The sequence below is a fragment of the Alexandromys fortis genome, unplaced genomic scaffold (genome assembly GCF_014885135.2).
Source record: "Alexandromys fortis isolate MF-2015 unplaced genomic scaffold, M_Fortis_MF-2015_v1.1 scaffold_17, whole genome shotgun sequence".
Classification (NCBI taxonomy): Eukaryota; Metazoa; Chordata; class Mammalia; order Rodentia; family Cricetidae; genus Alexandromys; species Alexandromys fortis.
The window spans coordinates 539882-562094 of NW_026067896.1; the positions used below are offsets into that span (position 1 = coordinate 539882).

Sequence of the window (22213 nt, forward strand, 5' to 3'; positions counted from 1 at the left end):
GGAGAAGGGGTGACATGGAGCATGGCTCTCCTCCCTGCCTCTAACATGATCAGCTTTTCCCACCTACACTGAGCTGCTCCTGCTGAGTAATCTGAAGCTTGTGACTCACATTCCTGAGCATCAGTGGTTCCTTTGCGAAGAGTGGTATCTCAACGCTTAGATGACTCCATAACTAGAGGGAAGTGATGTCATGTATGGTGGATGGTTTGTTTTCTTGCTTCTTTATAGGAAACATATGGTTATGTTTACATATGAGTAGAAAACAATAACACTCTGCTATCAAGTTAGCAGCAGCTAATGGAAACATACACGAGTGGGAATCAAACATCTCTATCCTCGCCAGGATTCTAGTTTGCTGATGTCTGTACACATCCTGTTTTATTTGGGTTGAAGGGACGTTTTATTGTTTTAGGCTTTGATTCCTAATTGGAAGGAAATGGTGTAGCAATACAATATTTTTGTTTTCACTCCGCTGTGTTTAATTAAATTACTTTATTAGCAGAGATAATAAATCCTGAGTAGACTTTGTATTATGATTGTGTAAAAATTAAAACCTATTCATTTGTTTGACTGTACTATTTGTATCTCTGATTTTTAAGACTTGTGACTGGAAAATTGCAAGTGGCCATTTGGAGATGGGGCACAAAGCAACGGAAGGCAGAGCTGGGTTGTCCTCATACCACAAGCTCTCCTTGTTGAAAACACAGGATCTGTTTGCAACTTGGGAACCTTCACATACAAGACTGTCCAATTCTATTTTCATTTATAGGATGTATTATGGTTTTGCTTTTCTCCTTCCTGCAGTGTTTAGGGTAGAGGTAGAACAGAGAGAAATATTAAGGGTGCCAGATTACATGCCTACCTGCTACCCTTGCAGCAATATTCAGTTTGATGAGCCCTTAATATAGAGTATAAATGTAAATACGCTACACATTACTAATTCAAACGATGGCACCATAAGGCAGTAGCTACAGCTGAGAGCAAAGATAGCTGCATTTATTATGAGTACCATGGACCTTTCGCTGAAAATTAAATGAAGGCACAGCTATGAGTAGGATCCTGCTTTGTTAATCTCACTTTTTAAAAGTCAGATTGCTTATTTTAGAATTTTGTGGAGTGCATTATGATCATATCCACCCCTCCCAGAAATCATCTCAGATCCATGGCTCCTGACTTTGTGTCTTCAGTTTGTCCCCGGCTAGGCTAATGTGTGCTGCATCCTCCCACGGGAGCGTGGTCACCTTACCGGGGGCTGTACTCTTAGAGAAAACCAACGGTTTTTCCCAAAGCTAGGGGTAGAATTTTGTGCCCCCTCCCTTATCTGTGCTGAGATTTGGTCTGGCTTGGACTTGCACAAGTCTTGTATGCGCTGTCACAACTGGTGTGAGTTTCTGCGTACGGCTGTCCTGCTATGTCCAGAAGACACTATTTCCTTGTAGTCGTCCACCACCTCTGCTCTTACAGTTTTTCTACCCCTTCTTTGGCAATTACCCCTAAGTTTTGGGAGGCTGAGGTGTGGTATATTCAGTTTAGGACTGAGGATTCTGGAATCTTCTGTCTCCTGCTCCTGGCCTGTTGTTGCTCTCTCTGTTAGTCACTATCTAGTGCAAATAAAAGTTTCTATGATCAGGAGTGAAAGATGCCTCAATCTATAGGTATATCAATAAGTCATTAGAAGTCAGTCTAATACTGTGCTATTTTAACAGTATAAGTTTCTTCCCTAGGAGCTATGACTTGTCTAGTCATAGGTTCTTGGCCTGATAATGGCGTGGAGCATGGTTTCATCTTCTGGAGAGGGACATAAATCCAATCATAAAGTGGCTGGTTATTCTCAGGACGTTGGGCCACTACTGCACCTGTGGGCATTCTTGTTAGAGCAGCTATTATTTATCTCATAAGGTACATAGTTGGGTAAGATTGATGGTTACTTTTCTCCTCCTGCAGAGTACATAGCACATTCTAGTAAGTAGTGCCTTAAGCAAAGTGTTCAGAAACTATTGTTGCTATAAAAATAATTGTTCAATTTTATTGCATTCTCTCTGTTACATTTTTTGTAACTTTCCAGTTAATTCTTAGGTGTGACAAATCCCAGGACAAGAAACTGTACATCTTAGAACCATCAGGAAATACACAGACTAGATACTGATCAGGGAAGAACAATATTGTTTTGACAAGAATCTGTGAGATGAATTATTTGATAGCATAGAAGCAATAGATGGGATCAAACACTTATCTATTTTATATTTTATTTAGGTCAATGTTTCCAACTACAGTCTGGTGATGGAGTCTGACTCAGGAACCTTTTTACCCATGGGGCTGGAGTTCACCGGCAATGACAAGGCCAGGGCTATCATGAAGGAGGTCATGAGCCTGCTGCAGCCCCTCAACATCACCGACGTCTTTAGTGATGGAGAAGGAACAGATATTAACTTCTGGATCCAAGCTGGAGTGCCTGGTAAGACCGAAAGTGAAGATGATGTTGCTTTACACTGTCACCAACTTAAAATAAAATCTCTGTTTCAATGTCACAGAGGTTACTGGCAGATATGCATGGAAATCCTGTCTTTGCCATTAAGGTATTTTCACAATTGGGAAAATGGTGCATTTGCTTCCCCATCTGCAGTGAACGATTGCAGAATTCAGCCTATGAATCTGCTGCTGATTTTGATTTTTTTTTAAAGGACAGATTTTGTGTTTTCACAACCAAACTTTGAGAACTAAAGTAGAAAGCAATCACTGCTTCCAACTCCTTTTTGTCTTAGCACCTACTAGGGAACCTTCACTTACCCTAATGAAGATACCCACTCACTGTGGTATCTGAACTTTTACAATGAGAGATTCATTCTTTGAGGATGGAATGCTTCCTTATAACTGTGTTAGTCCTTGATCCTTCTGATAAGAGTTTGGAGATAGGACTGACAAAATGGCTCAGAAGAAAAAGGCAGCTGCCGTCAAGATGAGTTTGATTCCCAGGACCCAGGTGGTATAAGGAAAGAACCAGCCAGCTCTCATAGCTTATCCTCTGACTTTGACAGGAACACTGTGGCATATGCATCTCTCTCTCTCTCTCTCTCTCTCTCTCTCTCTCTCTCTCTCTCTCACACACACACACACACACAATAAGCTGACTTACTCCGATTGGTGATTTGTGGTGTGAATCTTCTGTGCTAAGCCAAGGCCAGGAATGAAATTATGAAATGCAAATACACCTGGGATTTATAGGAACAGTGATGGGAACAGATTTCAAGAGCATAAATTTGTGCTGATCCACAAATCTGCCCGAGATCAGCCATGCAAAGAGTTATTGGTATTGTTTCTGAGCCTACATTGTGCCTCCAATACCATTACATCCGTACCCAGGAGGATATCCGGAGATCCACCTGCAAATTGTTCTGCATTTGTGTTATGTAAGTGGGGAGCCTGGCCTGTGAGCTGGTTAGCATTACTGTTTCCAGAACTCTCGTGTGTTATACGTACAAAAACCTGCTCTCCAGGTCCACCTCTGCCACCATGCTTCCTGCTTACAAAGCAGATCTCACCAGCAGCTACAAGATTTACATTTTAAAGAAAGCCTGTTCTTGAGATATTGTGGGTTTTTAAGGCATATATTAGGTTTGGAAATTTACACTAATATCCATAACTAAAAATTCTAAGTCTTTCCTTTATTATAAAGGAAAATTCAAATTTGGTACATTTGCCCTATCTGTGTTTTAACAAAAGCTTGAAATTCTTGGAAATCCATATTTCCATTTAGAATGGTGTACAATGCTTTGATATATCCAAAACATTATACGTACGGTCTGTGGATATCAAAGATAGGGACAAATGCTTATGCTTCAAGTGGTACAGGATCATTTGATCAAATTTTACATTCTCTCAGCAAGTCTTTAATTGAGAACCACCAAGTCAGCTGCTGTGAGGAAAAGGCTAGTGGGTCAGAGTAAGTTAGACTGGATAAGGACCAGGAGTGGCCAAAGGGGCAGAAGGAACCAACTCTACAGTAGAATTGAGGGGAAAATCCTTATACCGACTGCTCCACCACCTTGTTTTTCTGTCTGACCACAAGAGCCCTCACTTACTCCTACACGTGTCTATTCTCCATGGGACGTGATCTGCATGAAATGAACAGGGAGATTGATTACCATCATATAAGGCAATGAGGTACCATCCCTCTTGGCCTCAGCAAAGGCAGGTTTGATTTTCCATCTAGTAGGGTGAAATGAGAAATCTGTGCCTGTTTTGGTTGTAGAGTCAGTAAGCTACACTTGTAGCTCCCACCATTCATGAAGCCCCCAGTCAAGTTTCTTTTAAAATACTGCCTCTAATCTGAGAGCATCCTTTAGAAGTTGGTAAGGTTACCCTTATTTTAAAGATGGAGAAATCAGCTCGGAGAGATTACATGACTTGAGAAGTAACTGAGATCAGGCCATTTTGATGTCAGGGATGCTGGCCTTTTCCACACAGCAGGCAGTAACACAGAAGCATCTGGGCAGTGTCTAAAGTGTTTGTTTTATTCAGCTTTTGCTTATGCAAAGGATTTCAGTTTATTACTGCCTGGAATAATTCACCTCTGAGAGAAAGGAGTTTGTTATTGTAAATAACTGCGTATTTCTCCTCACATTCCTTGCTCTCCTCCCCTTGCCTCCAGGTCAGCAGGTTTTCTATAGAGTCGGTGTTTCATTTTGGAAGACTGCGAATGTTTCCCTATATTTTTTGCTGTTTTCTTACAATATTGTGAGGTGGAAGCAAAGGGTTGCTACCTGTCCCTTGATACCATGGAAGTTTTCTTTAAAACAAATATTGTTTCCTCTGTGTGTGTGTTTGCATGTGTGTGTGTGTGTATGTGTTTGCGTGTGTGTATGTTTGCATGTGTGGGCTTATGTGTGTGTGTGTGAGTGTGTGTGTGTGTGTGTGTGTGTGTACCAAGGCACACATCAGAAGACTTAACTTGCTGGGAATGGTTTTCTCCATCCACCTTGTGGGAACCAGAGACTGAACTCAGACTATCAGACTTGGTAGCAGGTGCCTTTATTCACGGAATCATCTTGCCAGCCCTATGTTATCTTTTGTTGTTTCAAATTTGGGTTATTCCTGAACTGCCCACCCTGTAACACTTGGGATAGTGAAACATTCTAGAACATCTGAAAAAGACAGCAAGCATAATTGACCTGAAGGAAAATGAAAGTATATGATTTATGTGTGGTCTGTATTTTATATGCAGTGGCACCTCATACCCATCTGCCATAAGAATAGGAGACAACAAACTATTCAAACAATGCTTTACATTAATCCATATCAAAGTTCTATTTCTTCTTTTTCTCTCATTTCTCTACTGATCAAATAAACACTAAGGGTCCCTTATTGCGTTAAATATCCATAATCTGTAGTGACCACTTGGTGGCTGGGCCTCAGTTTTTCTTGAGTGTTTCATGGATGCTTAATAGATAAAAATGCTTATTGAAAGCACGGGTTGGATTCATGATTTTTACTGATCATTGAAGACAAGTAGTTCAGCTTATGAAAATGTCATCTTTGGAAGAGGAGAAAGTCCTGCTGAGCAAGATGAATCTGTAATGAATTACAATCCAACAGGACGATGAGTTAGCAACAGAAATAGAACACTTTGGGGAGAAAGAGACTTAATACAAAGTGTTTGGGGTGTACTTTTCTACTAAAGCTCTTCCCTTGAGATCTCAGACCCCAACTATCCCAGTACCTCCACCAACGTCCCTGCTCTTCCTTGCCCTTCAGCACAGTCTGTGTTCACAAATCCTTCCTCAGCCCACAGCATTCTGTGGCTCTCTGGTTTTCTGTGGCACTTTGGTATTCACCCACAGCTTGGTGCCTTAGCCGCAAATGCAGCCTTGTTTGGTGTTATTAGGAGCTTGAGTGCATGCTGCCTCCTATGGTCACGAATCATTTCTTCTTCAACTTTAAGGTCAAGTCTTTCTATTTTTTTTTAAACATCTTCAACAACTTTTAGTTTAATTTGGGAAAATATTTGAATTCTTGCCATTATGACATGAGAGAAGAAACTAAAATACTGAAAATAATTATTTTCTTGGAAAATTTTTGCTCTCTTATATTAAGATATGGAGAAAATAAAAGATGTTGAGAAAACAGTCCCCAAAAGTTTAAAATATTAGAAGAAAATAGATGCATTAGCCTGAAACAAGTAGACCAATTTCTCATACATGGAAAGAAACTGGAAGATGTTGTAAACACACCTTCTAGTACACTGTGCAGATGTTGTAAACATGCCTTCAAGTACACTGTGCAGAAGTTGTAAACACGCCTTCAAGTACACTGTGTAGATGTTGTAAACACGCCTTCTAGTACACTGTGCAGATGTTTATAAACATGCCTTGTAGTACACAGTGCAGATGTTATAAACACGCCTTCTAGTACACAGTGCAGATGTTGTAAACACGCCTTCTAGTACACAGTGCAGATGTTGTAAACACACCTTCTAGTACACAGTGCAGATGTTGTAAACACACCTTCTAGTACACTGTGCAGATGTTGTAAACACGCCTTCTAGTACACTGTGCAGATGTTTATAAACATGCCTTGTAGTACACAGTGCAGATGTTATAAACACGCCTTCTAGTACACAGTGCAGATGTTGTAAACACGCCTTCTAGTGCACAGTGCAGATGTTGTAAACACACCTTCTAGTACACAGTGCAGATGTTGTAAACACACCTTCTAGTACACTGTGCAGATGTTGTAAACACGCCTTCTAGTACACAGTGCAGATGTTATAAACACGCCTTCTAGTACACAGTGCAGATGTTGTAAACACGCCTTCTAGTACACAGTGCAGATGTTGAAAACACGCCTTCTAGTACACAGTGCAGATGTTGAAAACACGCCTTCTAGTACACAGTGCAGATGTTGAAAACACGCCTTCTAGTACACAGTGCAGACGTTGAAAACACGCCTTCTAGTACACAGTGCAGACGTTGAAAACACGCCTTCTAGTACACAGTGCAGACGTTGAAAACACGCCTTCTAGTACACAGTGCAGACGTTGAAAACACGCCTTCTAGTACACAGTGCAGACGTTGAAAACACGCCTTCTAGTACACAGTGCAGACGTTGAAAACACGCCTTCTAGTACACAGTGCAGACGTTGAAAACACGCCTTCTAGTACACAGTGCAGACGTTGAAAACACGCCTTCTAGTACACAGTGCAGACGTTGAAAACACGCCTTCTAGTACACAGTGCAGACGTTGAAAACACGCCTTCTAGTACACAGTGCAGACGTTGAAAACACGCCTTCTAGTACACAGTGCAGACGTTGAAAACACGCCTTCTAGTACACAGTGCAGACGTTGAAAACACGCCTTCTAGTACACAGTGCAGACGTTGAAAACACACCTTCTAGTACACAGTGCAGACGTTGAAAACACGCCTTCTAGTACACAGTGCAGACGTTGAAAACACGCCTTCTAGTACACAGTGCAGACGTTGAAAACACGCCTTCTAGTACACAGTGCAGACGTTGAAAACACGCCTTCTAGTACACAGTGCAGACGTTGAAAACACACCTTCTAGTACACAGTGCAGACGTTGAAAACACGCCTTCTAGTACACAGTGCAGACGTTGAAAACACGCCTTCTAGTACACAGTGCAGACGTTGAAAACACGCCTTCTAGTACACTGTGCAGATGTTGAAAACACACCTTCTAGTACACAGTGCAGATGTTGAAAACACGCCTTCTAGTTCACAGTGCAGATGTTGAAAACACGCCTTCTAGTACACAGTGCAGATGTTGAAAACACGCCTTCTAGTACACAGTGCAGATGTTGAAAACACGCCTTCTAGTACACAGTGCAGATGTTTATAAACATGCCTTCTAGTACACAGTGCAGATGTTGTAAACACGCCTTCTAGTACACAGTGCAGATGTTGAAAACACTCCTTCTAGTACACAGTGAAGATGTATATAAATATGCCTGCTCGTACACCAGAAATCTTCCTATACGGTGAGCAACTGTACACTGACTCTTTCACTGTCAGTACAAAAGTGATATTACAATAACCTCAGCCCGAACTGCTCTCAGTATGGGATACACTTTGAATATTGAACCATTTCTTGATGCTCTCCGTGTGGGTTTTGGCCTAGGGTGATGTGATGAGACTCTTTTTGGTTGCTGTTGTTCTGATTCTGATTTCTTGGTGTGAGACATATAACCTCAGTTGCTTAAATACATCCTTTTTGATTTCCTTTTCTGAGAAAGAAACACACATTTGCACGCACATGTATGTGTGCATACAAACACACACATGTGTACCTGATGAAAAAAAATTATATGTCCTCTCAGTGTGGCCTATGAGAATGAGGCTCCTCTTGTTTCAGCTCTCCCATTAAACTTCTTCTGCTACAGGATTTAAGACACAACTTTTTCTAATGAGTTTCCTTATTGTACAGTGTTCTGGAAAGAATTACAGGTCTTATGTGTGTGTTCTGCTTCACAGCCTCTAACTATATGGGTGAAAGATATGGTTTCCTTTCTGAAGTTTGCTCATTTGTTCTTCGGCATCCTGACTGGTCATCTCCTGTGTGGCATAGGGGGGGTCAGAGACAAAGATACACTGTCTAGTAAGTGATCCTTGGTTAGCACATCTGTAAAGTGTAGATGGTGACCTAAGAGTGTTTCTCCCCCTCTGAAGTCTCCCTTACAGACTGACATTACAGCCCCAAACTCAACACAGTCCAGACCGTGCCAACACATAGTTCAAGCTCTGTTCACTATAAATTGTTCCTAGTTCCTAAAGCCTCTTCCTCAGCTCCCCCTCTCACCATTGAGTTTGCTTCAACAGAACTCACTCATTCCCTGGCTACCTTCAACCAAGCTCAGCTGCTTTCTGAGCTCCCCTCCCCCTAATCAGCTGAATCCATTGTGAACTTTCTAAATTGAAAATCTACCTAACAATCAAGATATTTTTATCTGGAAAATAAAGCAGAAGATCCAAGTCAGAAGGGCAGTTACAAAGGAACCTAGAGTAAGTGCTTACAGGGAGCTTTTGCCTTTACTTGTTTTTTTTTTTTTTCCCACCTTTGAAGCATTGGGATGAAACACAGGGACTTGCACGAGTCAAACCAAACGCCTTTGAGCTCCTTCCCCAGCCCAGTGAAGTGCTCAATTTAGTTTTCCAGCCACACCAAGCATCTTAGTCCTTCGCATGTTCCACCCCACCCTCCATGGCATGTTGTGGTCATTCAGAGCAGCATATTTTCCACATTGTATGGTCATGGAAGAGAGACTCTCTATAATTTATATAGCTGTTTTTCAGTGAGGAACTGAAATTACCTGGCGCGAGTGAGAAGGAAACATGGAACACGCAACAAACCTGCTGAGGAGTTTATTAGAGGGGCGTGTACAGGCCTGGGGAAAGTCATTGTGCAGAGAGAGAGAGGAAGATGGTGCGTCCAGCTTTTAAAAGCAGCCTAGCACATGTGCACAGGGGGTTGACATGGCTACTTCATACACAGATGATAGGGCTCACGCATGCATGCAAGGGCTTAGCTGAGTCATAAGTGGATGATGTAATCCATGCCTCATGTGGGTCATGCAGGGCCCTTTAACATCCCTGGGGGCCATTAGGCACTTCTACCTGAGGGCTTGTCTGCACATCCATGGCGCCTAGACCCAGAAGTATCAGCCTTTTTATGGCGGAAATCATTACATCCTTTTGTTTATTATAAAAATTTGGGGAGTTTGGGGTCTTCAATGGGTGGGAACGGGGCATTGTAAGGCCTCTCATGACTGCTTCCTGGTGATTTTTTGGACATCAGAGAGTTGAGATGCTTGACCACATCCTGGGGTGACTGATTACTTTTGTATTTTTCCTGGGCTTTGTGGAACTGGCTGATTGGTAGCTTAGACCTCACAAGATGCTAGAAAGACAGAAAATTATGTCTGGAAAAAAATTTAGACATTGGTGATTAAGGGAGGAGAGTCCCAAGATAGAAAATAGAGGGGCTTTTGCAGAGGGGGGGTGTGGAAGAGGGAATTTCCCCGGGGTTCCCAAAACCAGGAATGATAAGGGAAGAATTAAATGATACTTATTCTGGGCAAGTTTGATCCATTTAAATAGGTCCAATTGGCTCACTGGAGCTTATGATAAAAAAATTAAAAATGGTAAAAAATAAAATTAAAAATATAAAAATAGAAATAAAAATATTGTACAACAGTAGGGTTATAAGCATAAGTTTAGTTGGTGGCTACCTTTGACCTCTTTAGCTTGGGTGAGTCAGAACCTTTGCATTACCATTCATTGACTACTGTTTTATATGTTGATTTGTTCAGCACCCACTTCAATACTTCAAGTTGCTCATTGAGTTCAGAATAAATGATCTTCTTGTATTCTTCTCCTTTAGAGCAGATTTGCTCAATTCCAGCAGAAACCTCCTGGTGCCCAGCCCCATGGTCCCCAAGCCTCCCAGGCTGATTTCAGATTAGGTGAAGAGGGGCTTTCTATGCTGCAGGGGTGGTTCAGTTTGTCACATTCTGACTTATGAAGCATCTTTCAGTGTTGCCTGAAATGGTTATTTAAAACTAAAATCCAAACTTTCATTTTGAAGTTAGTGTGCTTTATATTTTCTCTTCTTAACTAGACTTGGGGAAGGGTTAAGAGAGTTCTTTGTTCTTTATGTGCCCACAGTGCACGATATTACCTGGAACACAAAAGTTTAATGATTAGATGTATTGATCTGAAAATGAACCAAACACAAGAAAAGTTATATAACATTAAAAGGTGGGCATTTTGTTCAAGGTGCCAATAAGAAACACATGTGACCTATGTCCTTAGATAGAACACAGGGAAATGCTGCGAGGGGAAGCTAGACCTTGATGGTGGAAGCTACAGAGCATTAGAGTAGACAGAAGTAGAAAAGGGCATTCCTGGTGAGGAGATAGTAGAAGCCAGGCAGGCATCCCTGCAGGGAGCAGTCAGGAGAAAGGCTCCTCTGGGCAGTTCATCCAGGAAGTTGTAGGCAGTGAGAGCAATTGAATATGTCCTGGCAGATGAACAAAGGCCATGTTTCAGGTCAAAAACTCTTACAGATGATGCCAAAAGGACAGAAGTCTTCAGCAGGAGACCGCTTGGTGAAAAGTGTTATGAACCCAGGGAGCTCATGCTAAGGGTGCCCAGATCACACTCAATAGAAGGGACATTGTGAGAACTATGTAGTGAAATGGGAGCTTCAGGGAGAATAATGGGTTAGAAACCCTTGCTTTTAGTGTTATAAGATTGTTCTAGTTTGTGCATCAGAATGACCCATGAACACTACGCTGTCTGTTTCTCTAGCTATCATCTTCCATGCCTTCAAATAACATAGCCTGGGAAGGCTTTGCTTCCTTAGATGCCCTTCTAATGGTCTCAAGATTGGCTCTTATGGGATGTCCTTCCTATACATTCAACTCTTAATTTGTTGTACATTATATTTGACATAACAGTGGCCATGACATTCACAACAGTGAACTTATGTACCAGTAAACTCACTATAAGGTAACAATATTATAAGTCACAAGTGCATAATTCATTAACCTCCTTATCAAACATCATGTTCCCATAACATACAACCCTACTGCCTGGGTCACTTCCCCTATGACCACGTGGTTAAATGGAACTGTGACTTCCTAATGCTTGGATTCAGCATCTCAAGATGGTATATAGTGGCCATTGCTGAGGAAAATACCAAACTTCAAAGTATAGTTTCTTTGAAATGCATATCACTTTCTTACCATGGGAAAGTTGAAAATTCATTAAATTAATGTCTCATGAGATTTGGCCCTATATAATCACTGCATTCAATAGATAGATGTACTATGTATAAATTATGGAGAATACAAAAGTAAGAAATGGCCTTTTCTCTCTAGGGTCTCAAAACTGAAGACCAACTGAATTATGGTTTACATAATCAGAAAAATAAGAAAAATGTCTTCATCATGAAACACTAAATAAAGCTACATTTAAGTTTATAAGCAAAAAGTATAAAATTATCTGAAAGCCAATGGATTTAGTTTCTAGCCTTATATTACAGTAAGGAATGTAAATTTGGTTTGACTTTTTTATTATATCCTATGATTGTAAATAATGATATTCTTTATAAGAAAAAAAATGTTATTGCGGGGCTGGAGATATAGCTAAGTGCTAGAGGCTAGAGTGTTTGCTTGATAGTGCATAACCCTGAGTTCAGTCCACACCACTGTCAATATGTTACCATGGAAAACATCGCACAAATATGGAAGCAGAAAACAGCATAATATAACCTATGTATCTATAACTCATCTTGAGGACAGTCTTACTTATGGATGTTCTTAGTTCATTTCATCCGCAGCTAAACCTCAATACCAGCTTGTTTTTAAAAAAATCTCTAACATAGCACCACTCCATTGCAAATAATTTATATCTCTCAGAAATAAAGACTCATATATAGAACAATAGCAGCTATACCATTTTCCACCTAAAATATTTTAGAACGACTTTTTGATATCATATTCAGTCATATAGCTAGTTTCCAGACTTTTCTAATTAAATTCACTTCAGTTGAAATTAAAAGAATAAAAACTATATTCTGGTTTGAACCAAGATTTCAAAAGGTCTAAACAGTAAAACTGACTGATATGCCTGTGAAATCTTATAATTCTTAGATTTTACCTTTATCTGATCTTTTTCTATCACTTATTCATTTCAGAAGCCCAGAGACTTTTCCTGATTCCAATGCCATGACATTATTGACTGTGCTCCTCTATTCTTATTTCTTGCAAAATGGTCATTGAATCACGTGCCTTGTTCTAATTTGAGTCTAATTCTAGATGGTGAGATAGATGATGAGGTGCTTCTGCTTTCTCACATTAAAAGGGACATCTGATACCCTCTCTCTCCCTCTTCCCAGTATCCCTATACAGATATATGATACTATAGATAGATGATAGATGATAGATGATAGATAGATAGATGATTGATAGATAGATAGATGATAGATAGATAGATAGATAGATAGATGATAGATGATTAGATAGATAGATAGATAGATAGATAGATGATAGATAGATGATAGATAGATGATTGATAGATAGATAGATAGATAGATAGATAGATAGATAGATAGATAGATGATAGATAGATGATAGATGATATAGGTAGATGATAGATAGATAGATAGATAGATGATAGATGATATAGATAGATGATAGATAGATAGATAGGTAGATGATAGATAGATAGATAGATGATAGATAGATAGATAGATAGATAGATAGATGATAGATAGATAGATGATAGATGATATAGATAGATGATAGATAGATAGATGATAGATGATATAGATAGATGATAGATGATGATAGATAGATAGATAGATAGATAGATAGATAGAAGATAGATAGATAGATAAATGTAAACTGAGGCTGTTCATTCATTTCTTGTCCACCCAGACATGAATAACAACACAGAAAGTATATTAATTTTAACATTGTTTTGCCAATAGCTTAGGCATATTTCTAACTAACTTTTATGTCTGAACTAACCATTTCTCTTAATCTGTGTATCCACCATGAGGCTGTGGCCTACCAGTAAGGCTCTGGCTGGTGGCTGGCATCTTTCTCCTTCAGCAGCTACATGGCGTCTCTCTGACTCTAATTACTTTCTTTTTATATATCTGTTCAGGTTTTCTGCCTGGATTTACTGTACTAAGTAATTGACTGAAACATCTTCTTTAATAACCAATGGTAATAAAACAAATTCACAGCATACAGAGGGGACTCCCACATCATCTAGATAGATTAGATATATAGATAATAGATAGATAGATGATAGATAGATACATGATAGATAAAAGATCCTCATTTACATTTTCTCTCAAAAGTACTTATATCCCATATACATTTTATTAGAGCATAATCTAAATATTGTATTTTAGTTCTATCATTCCTTGTTAATTATTTGACATACTTCTATAAAAATGGCCTTTTCCTTTGGTAACTCTGAGATACTGTTTATAAGAAAGAACGGATTCGTCATTCATTATTTCCTTTATTTACATATTTTAATACCCGTCAGTTTATTCCCTAGTGTCTTCCAATGATGATAAATTTACTCATTTTGTATCATTAATAACTGATGAGTTTCAAGACATTTGCTATGTTTCATTCTGTTGTGACAGTAAAACTAACAGAATGTCACTTTACTGACGCCTGGAACTGTCCCATATTTGAACAGTAGAAGCCTCTTTGCCTCCTGAGAGCTTTTAGCATGAGCCTCACAATTACTAGGAACATTCCAGCTCCATCATTTTACAAGTATCCCAGGCCATCATGTGCATTTCTTGAACCAGATCTGGTATCAACCATTTCTTCAATAAGTCCCACTACTTTTACAAGGTCATGTTATTTCGAGCCCAGACCGAGCTTTGTGTGTATTGTTGCTACCAAGAATGGCTGTTGTCTCTAAGTCTTTTAAGACTTGTCTCTAAGCCAGACAATGAATCTTTTTTTTTTTTCTCAAAAGAGAAATTCTATTAGTAATACATCTTTCAATTTAAGTTCAAGACTATAAGGCCATACTTAATCTTGCTGTTTTTACATCTGGATTTCCTTTGTCTCTTTCCCAAAATCATCATGTTCAATCAAACACCATAATCACTGCTTTGTCCCAAATTCACACATGAGATCTCAGAAAAATAATAACAAAGACAGCAGCATAATACATATGGAAAACTGTTAACAGAGGTTTCTGTCCCACCTGGTCCCGCAGCTGTTCAGTCCTAACGAAGCACACAGAGGTCTACATTACTTATAAACTGATTGGACTAGTAGCTCAGGCTTCTTATTAACTCTTACAACTTATATTAGCCCATAATTCTTGTCTGTGTTAGCCATGTGGCTTGGTATCTTTTCGGCGAGGCAGTCACACCTTGCTTTTTCTGTGTCTGGGTGACAGTTGCAGACTGAGCTTTCCTCTTCCCAGAATTCTCCTGTTCACATTGCCTCTACTTCCTGCCTGGCTACTGGCTAACCAGCATATTATTAAACAAGTACAAATCTTTACAGGGTAAAACCATTGTCCCACAGCAGAAAACAATTCGAGTCTTTTTGTTCTTTGGTAATGTTTGTCCAGCGGTGTAAAAACATCCTGTTAACTTGTGGTGTCTATATATTTTGAATACTGGTTTTGGTTTTGTATCTGGAATTGCTGATTTCTTGAGTTAAGATGGTTTATTAATTTATGTATGGCATTGGAAAGAGATTACATATATGAGTCAATATGAAGTTTAAAATGACTTTGGATTTAGGGTCAGCTGGATCTTCACAATACTATTTCCTTGCTCCAACCATTTCCTGGTGTCATTTATTTAAGAGAGAGAGAGTCAGATATTATGCTAGATGTTTTACATATGTTGTTTCATAGAATTTCATGAGGTCATTCTGAAATATAGAGTATTATTCTTTAACCAGTTTTCAGATGAAGCCACTGGGGCTCAGAGAGTTTCCTTTGTGCAAATCTAAAAAGGTAGTAAGCAGAGAAGTCAGATTTAACATGTAAGATCAATTTATTCCAATACCACACATAAAATTTAATTTCTATCCTTAAAGATTTAATGCAGGACTTAGACCAGAAGGGAAAAGTGCACTACAGGCATTCACACATGTGTTCGTGCACACTTGGTTTAGAAAATTGCCAGGGGATTCTGAAATGCTGTAAGAATGGGGATGAGTAGCTCCTCTGTAGATGAATGCAATGGTCAACTTTTCATCCACTGTTGAAACCCCTCTCCTGCTCCCGTCTCCTCTTAGCACCATAGGTGTAAAATTAGAGGGGTTTTGTGGCAACACTGTCCATCTTCTGTGCTGTGCATGCTTCTCAAGAGCAAAGCAGAGTGGAAAAACAACCACGAAGGGCCCAAAGACATACCTAAACTAGGCAACCACTTCCCTGCCCTCACAGTGCACAGGCAACAGGGTCGCGTTGGAGGAACAAAGCTTATTCCTTTCTGGCAGACGGCTTCAGACATCTTACTTTACCTCTTGGAGCTGTGATTCCCTAGTCTGAAAAATGAGGTCAATAGTATTTCACAGAGCTCTTGTGAGAATGGGATGCATTTTACAAGTGACAATGTATTTGCAGGTCAGTTTCACTCTATGCAGCTGATATTCAGGAAGAAGCTTGGGAGTGTTGAGGTGTTTTGTATTTTTAAAAATTTGAAGAGGCCTTCCTCTGAACATGTTCTCATGTGCTTAGAACCAGTAGAGAGTGTGACCAGGCAGTTTGACTGTTCTGTGAACCACCTCAAAACATGTATTTGCCTTGTTGGTATTTGCTGGTCTTTAGTAAACTTACTTTGTCGCCATAAAACAGTGCCCTCTGAGCCACCACTGATCTTCAGTTCAATGGCCTGATTTAAGCCAGAAGCCTGACTCACTTCGCCATAATGCAACACTTCACAAAAGAAAGCAATTAAGAAGAAACTTGAATCAAGGATTCGCTCTGAAATTAGCTCCCAGACAGTCCAAGAGAATTGATTACAAGCTAAAGGGAGTTGGGGTAAGGGCGTATGCATGAAGGTGTAAAAGCCAACAACACTGAATGAGACTCAACTGACTCTCCCAACCAGCATCTAATTCTAAATCATACAACACGCACTGACATGTGTTCGTTATGGACAAGGAGCCTGTAAAATACCTAAGTATCTTTTCTACGATCTAGAAATGGGGTGATTACTTCTCTATACCTCTTTGAGCATTCAAGTTTATTACCAACTCTCCGATGATTATTTCCAGAATAAGCATTATTTTGCATGGGAAATAGAAACATGATGACTAAAGAAGCCAGTCTATTCAAATATTCAGAGCAAGAGACGAAGTAGCACAAAACTGCCCATATCAAGCAATAAACACCAGCTTTAGATTTGAGATGATTTTCTCAATAAACAGCAGCTTTTTATCTGAGATAGTCTAAATACTAGTTCTTTGGCACCACTAAAATTTACAGAGTAGGTTGATTACACTATCTATGAGTGAAAGAATATTTTCTTATTTTTTAAAATATCTTTTCTTGCAACAAATTCTTTTTCAATTTCTGTTAATATAACCACACAAGTGTATGTGATTTATACAGTTTATGTATCCCATGGCAACATAATCTCGCTTCTCTCTTTCATTTCCTTCCTACCCAGGCTCTCCAGACCTTTGAATTTTCTTGAGAGAATCACAAAAAGACTTCCTTAGTCTTCAAATTTATGAAAAATTTAACTAGTTTAGCACGATTAAGCAAACTGCCTTCACATGCAAGCCTCCCACCAACCATCAGGAAGCCTAAGTGTTAACAGGAAGTTGTGGTTCCCGTCCTTTGGCCAGCCACATCTGGTGAAAATCGCAGAGGCGTGTACATTTGTGTCATGGCATGTGTCTCTTTGCTCCTTGGTTCACAGGCCATTCGGGTAATTTACAGAGTGTGTGTTTTTAAGTGTCCTGGAAGTCAAGAGTATAATTTTGCCTAAGAATATGTTTATGTGTTCCTGTAAAACACCTAAAGTCATTCTTTTTGATTGTGTGTGTGTGTGTGTTTAACCAAAGAGAAACTTCACAGGTAATGAACATAAAGGTTTACATATATTCACTCATAAATCCTTCTTTTAAGTTCTTTTTTATTTATTTGTTTATTATTAGTAGGATATTTCTTGATTTCTCTTTGATTTTTTTTCTGGTTTTTAAATGCTATTTAGTTCTGATTTTATATTTAATGTTCTTCAGTCAAGATTTATGTCAGATCATTTTATTGTGTTTAAACCTGTTATTGGGTCCCTCTTTGGGGCTATGTGTTTTCTCTTAACTCTCTTCCTAACAAGAAAAACTATAGCATTTTTTCATTCTATATCCGTCCTTTGCAGGAAGTATCAAATACCTATGAAAGTGACATTTAATCTAGGCACACATTCAGTTATTTTCTGGCTCTAGTTTTTACCTTTGGATTTGTGATAATGTTTAGAATACTAACGATTTTCCCATTGTCATCTGAATATTTAATACTGTTTTACCTGTCATATAAACAATAGTTATTTTATTTAAAAAAGTAATGCATTGGAACATAGTGAGGATTAATTAATATTGTAAATAATTATATGAAGAACAAACTATTCAGTGGATGAAAGGAAAAATAGGAGAAAAAAGATGTCAAGACTGAGGTTAAAGACCCTGGTGCTTTTACTGATGGTGGTTCACGATAATCCCTAATATTTAAATATCAAATGAGTCACGATGCTTAATTACTCTTACTATCTAAACAAATTGCCACCAGGTTGGGAAAAACGAGATAACCAACAAATGTGTTAGTGTTTATCAAAAAGAAGCATCACTACAGGCTTAGCAAACTGTATGAGAGAAACAGCTAAACTGTAGCCTGCCACGTCCTTCAAATGTGAGAGAAGAGATGCTTGAGCATGTCTCTTTTCCAGCGTTAAATCTCACACTGGTTTCCCATTAAACTCAAGGGTATGTGAAAGAAGTGACTTTAATTGCTTGGCACTTAAGAAGCCTGCTCTCCTGTTCAATGAATTAGAAATATTTTTAAAATTTGATTGCATTTAGGGCTACACAAATTTACCTGTAATAGCATTTTTTTTCTTTACACCTAAGTAATCTGTCTTCAAGAAGAGACCATTTTAAATGAACTGTGGGATGCTCAGAGGGTAAATGGTAACCAGGGAGACGCTGCAGGTCTACCATTTGTAAATACAAAACAGACATTCCGTATCTCATCCTCTCCTCTCCACATCCACATGACTAGGCATTGATGTCTTTGCTCTCCAGATGAGGAGTCTGGGGCTAAGACTGGCCAGGAGCAGTTATGTAAGTATGAGGAGATGAAGGTCAGATCTTAAGTCCTGTGTTGCACTGCAAAACCCGTTTTCTATCTCCAATGCCTTTGAATCCCTGTTGAACACAGGAAGATGGCAACTTCTTAGACAAAGACTTTGTCATAAATCCGTGCAGTTGATATACCAAAGACAAATACTTTGCCTCATTTATAGAAATCTTGTTGGGCCTGACTTATCTGGATTCTGTCTGCGTTATCTCATGCCTAAAAAAATGACAGCTCCTCTCCCCAGTTTTGCTTTGTATTCAGGTTTGTGTCTGAAAACTCATACTTTCCAAAGGAGTATTAAAAATTCTGTTTGTTAATCGAGTAGTACTGTACAGTCTCACATTAATTCAGAAGTCTCTCAGATTGGCACTTGAAGTGTGCGCTATCTCTGGTGTGGGAAAAGCTCATCTTGCAGTGTTGCTCAAAAGGAAAGAAAGCCACCTTTGGATGTCCTTCAGATCCTTTCCATCTGGTCCCCAAAGTAAGAGGAATCTAGTACTATGGAAGTTTTCAATATGCATCCTCATTTGACAGTCAGGTGTCTAGAGCATGGCTTTCCTTCATTGATTATTTCCCTACTTCTGGCTACGTATTAAGGTTCTTTTGGTCATGATAAATGGCCAGGCAAGCTAGTAGCCCCTAGCTTCCACTAATCCCTGCTAGCAATTGCTTCATACATACTCAAGAGGGAGATTCTATGACTTTCCAAGTCTATCTATGCTGAGAATGACTACAAGCAGTATAGGACAGAAGGAATAGACTTGCACTATGAAAAAACTGTGGGAGAATCAAGCTGACCTGTACTCCTCCTCAGAGGGCCATTGTGACCCCAAAAAGTACAGAGCTCTTCTTAAAAAAAAGAAATCTTGACTGGGTCACTGCATCTGCATCCATCAGTGACTGGATGAAGAAGGTTCTATGATGACAATTAGGGTAGTTACCAATCTGATGAAAGGGGAAGGCCCATTCAGGCACCTTCTCCACTATTGAGTCTTAGCTCAGGAAATTCCTGAGAATTTCCCAGTACTGGATTTCTCCCTAACCCCATAATGGCTCCCACTAGCAAGATATCTCTTTCATTGCTCTCCCCCTCCCACTACTCCTGCAATTCAGCTTTCTGGTCCCTCATGTTCCCATCCCCTCCCTTCTACCCCACTCCCAGTTTACCCAGGAGATCTTAACTATTTCCCCTTCCTGGGGCCCTCCATGCATATCCCTCTTAGGGGCCTCCTTTTTACCTAGCTTCTCTGGGGTTGTGGATTGTAAAGCTTCTAGAGTTCAGTTGAAGAGAGGGAGGAGGGATCATATGAGCAAGGGGGGTCAAGGTGGGTCAAGAAAAACCACAGAGACAGCTGACCCGAGCTAGTGGGAGCTCACGGACTCTGGACTGACAGTTGAGAAACCTGCATGGGACTGATCTAGGCACTCTGAATGTGGGTGATAGTTATGTGGCTTGATCTGTTGGGGGGCCCTGGCAGTGGGACCAGGACTTATCCTGAGTGCATGAACTGGCTTTCTGGAGCCCATTCCCTATGGTGGGATACCTTTTTCAGCCTTGATTGGGATTGGGGGGGGGGGTGGTCCTGTCTCAACCTGGTTGGCCAGACTGTTGACACCTCAAGGGAAGCCTTACCCGCTCTGAGGACTAGATGGGAGGTGGGTGTTTGGGATGTGGAGAAGGGGAGGAGGGGAGAACTGGTGTTGGTATGTAAAATGAAAACAAAAAATTTAAACAAAAAAATCTTAGTTCTAATGGTAGTTAGCAGTATGTCTTGAACAGTAAATTATGAAATCCAAGACAGAATTTCAAATTTTGAAAGCTTTTCCATTAGGAATCAGTTGTATTAATTTTGTAGAGTGAAGGAAAGCTAAATTAGCCAAGTTTGTGCCCTCTGTTCTATTCCAAGTCAGTTCCTTGGCATCACAAATGCAAAAGCCTGTCATTACATCTGAGAACTGACAAGAGCTGGGATTTCTCGATATGAATATGGAAAGATTAATTTGAAAAGATCTCACTGGAAAGCACAAAAGGTTATTGCTAACATGAGGTATTTTCTGTTCAGTCTGTAGCTGGCTAAAAGTTCCAGTGTGAAGCATCTGGCTTAAAAGGAAGTTAGGAATCTAAAGCCCTTGATCAAAGTGAAATATTTCTTGTTATTTGTTCTGGTGGTATACAAGCACAGTTTATTAGATAATATTGAAAATGTTTTCTCTCAAAGAATATTTGACTTCCAGTTATTAAACATGATACATCCAAACTGAAATGAAAAGCAAAGAGAGATGAGAAAGAGGCACATTTTCAGCCTTGTCTCCACTATGTTTGAAAAGAAAAGTACTTCCTTGAAATATTTCACACTTTTGTGTTTTCCCTAAAATTATTAATGGTAAAGAAGTGTTGGCAATGAAAGAAATGGTAATAAATGTCACCTAAGTGTAGTTAATTTTCACCACACTCATTGCCAAGCTGGTAATGTAGTAAAAATGTAAATGTTTCCTCTTGGATCAATGGACCTTTCATTTTATAAATAGCTGTTTGCCTTGATTTATGCACCCGGAACAGAGTTTAAGCATTTGTGCTCAAGGTGACCATCCAGGAGAAGTCTCTCTGGCTTCACTTGGTGGATGCTGTTTGGCTGAATGTGCCACAGTCAAGTCCCTAATGAGGCTTTTCTGTGAAGAAATTTCACACAAATTGCTTATCTTATTATTGACTACCTAACATAAAAGGGTCTTTTTAGAAAAAAAATGTGTTTGTGATTTCTCTGTGAGTTTTCAGATGTAATACAGTTGTTAAAGCCTGAAATTTACCAGTTTCAACAGTGAAAATGAGAATAATTGAGATTAAAGTACTAGCATGGCCCATTCCTCTAGAGGGCCTGGGTGCAGGTTCCCTCCTCCCTTGTGTGGCCTTTGTGAGTTTGTAAGGGATATTGGCAGTTAGAACCTGTGGCATGGATTTTTTTTTATCATAATGTGACTGAGATAATAGATGACTTGTAGCATTTTTAAATCTAATAATTTTACCCATAACAAAACAGCTCAATTAAAACTACTATATAGGAAAAGAGACTGTCTGTGACTTAACTATAAAATGTGAAGTTCAAATCATGCTTGAAATAACTTCCATAGGTAGCCCTTCTGGTAAAAATTATACTTCAATCGATAATATCACCACACCTAAATGCCTTGCAGCTGTGGCTATTAAGAAAATTACTCCAACCAGGCAGTGGTGAACGCCTTTAATCCCAGCACTTAAGGAGGCAGAGGCAGGTGAATCTCTGAGATTGAGGCCAGCCTGGTCTACAAAGTGTGTTCCAGGACAGACAGGGCTGT

At 39.5% G+C, this 22213-nt stretch overlaps 1 protein-coding gene across 2 annotated transcripts in view; it reads left to right on the forward strand.

The window, feature by feature from the left end:
- Positions 1-22213, forward strand: part of Cpq (carboxypeptidase Q) — a 331662-nt gene that overhangs the window by 266186 nt on the left and 43263 nt on the right. For both annotated transcript variants that reach the window (XM_050162425.1, XM_050162417.1), the window contains one exon: positions 2254-2455. In XM_050162425.1, coding sequence (XP_050018382.1) covers positions 2254-2455 — 202 coding nt within the window. The remainder of the gene's footprint in view (positions 1-2253; positions 2456-22213) is intronic.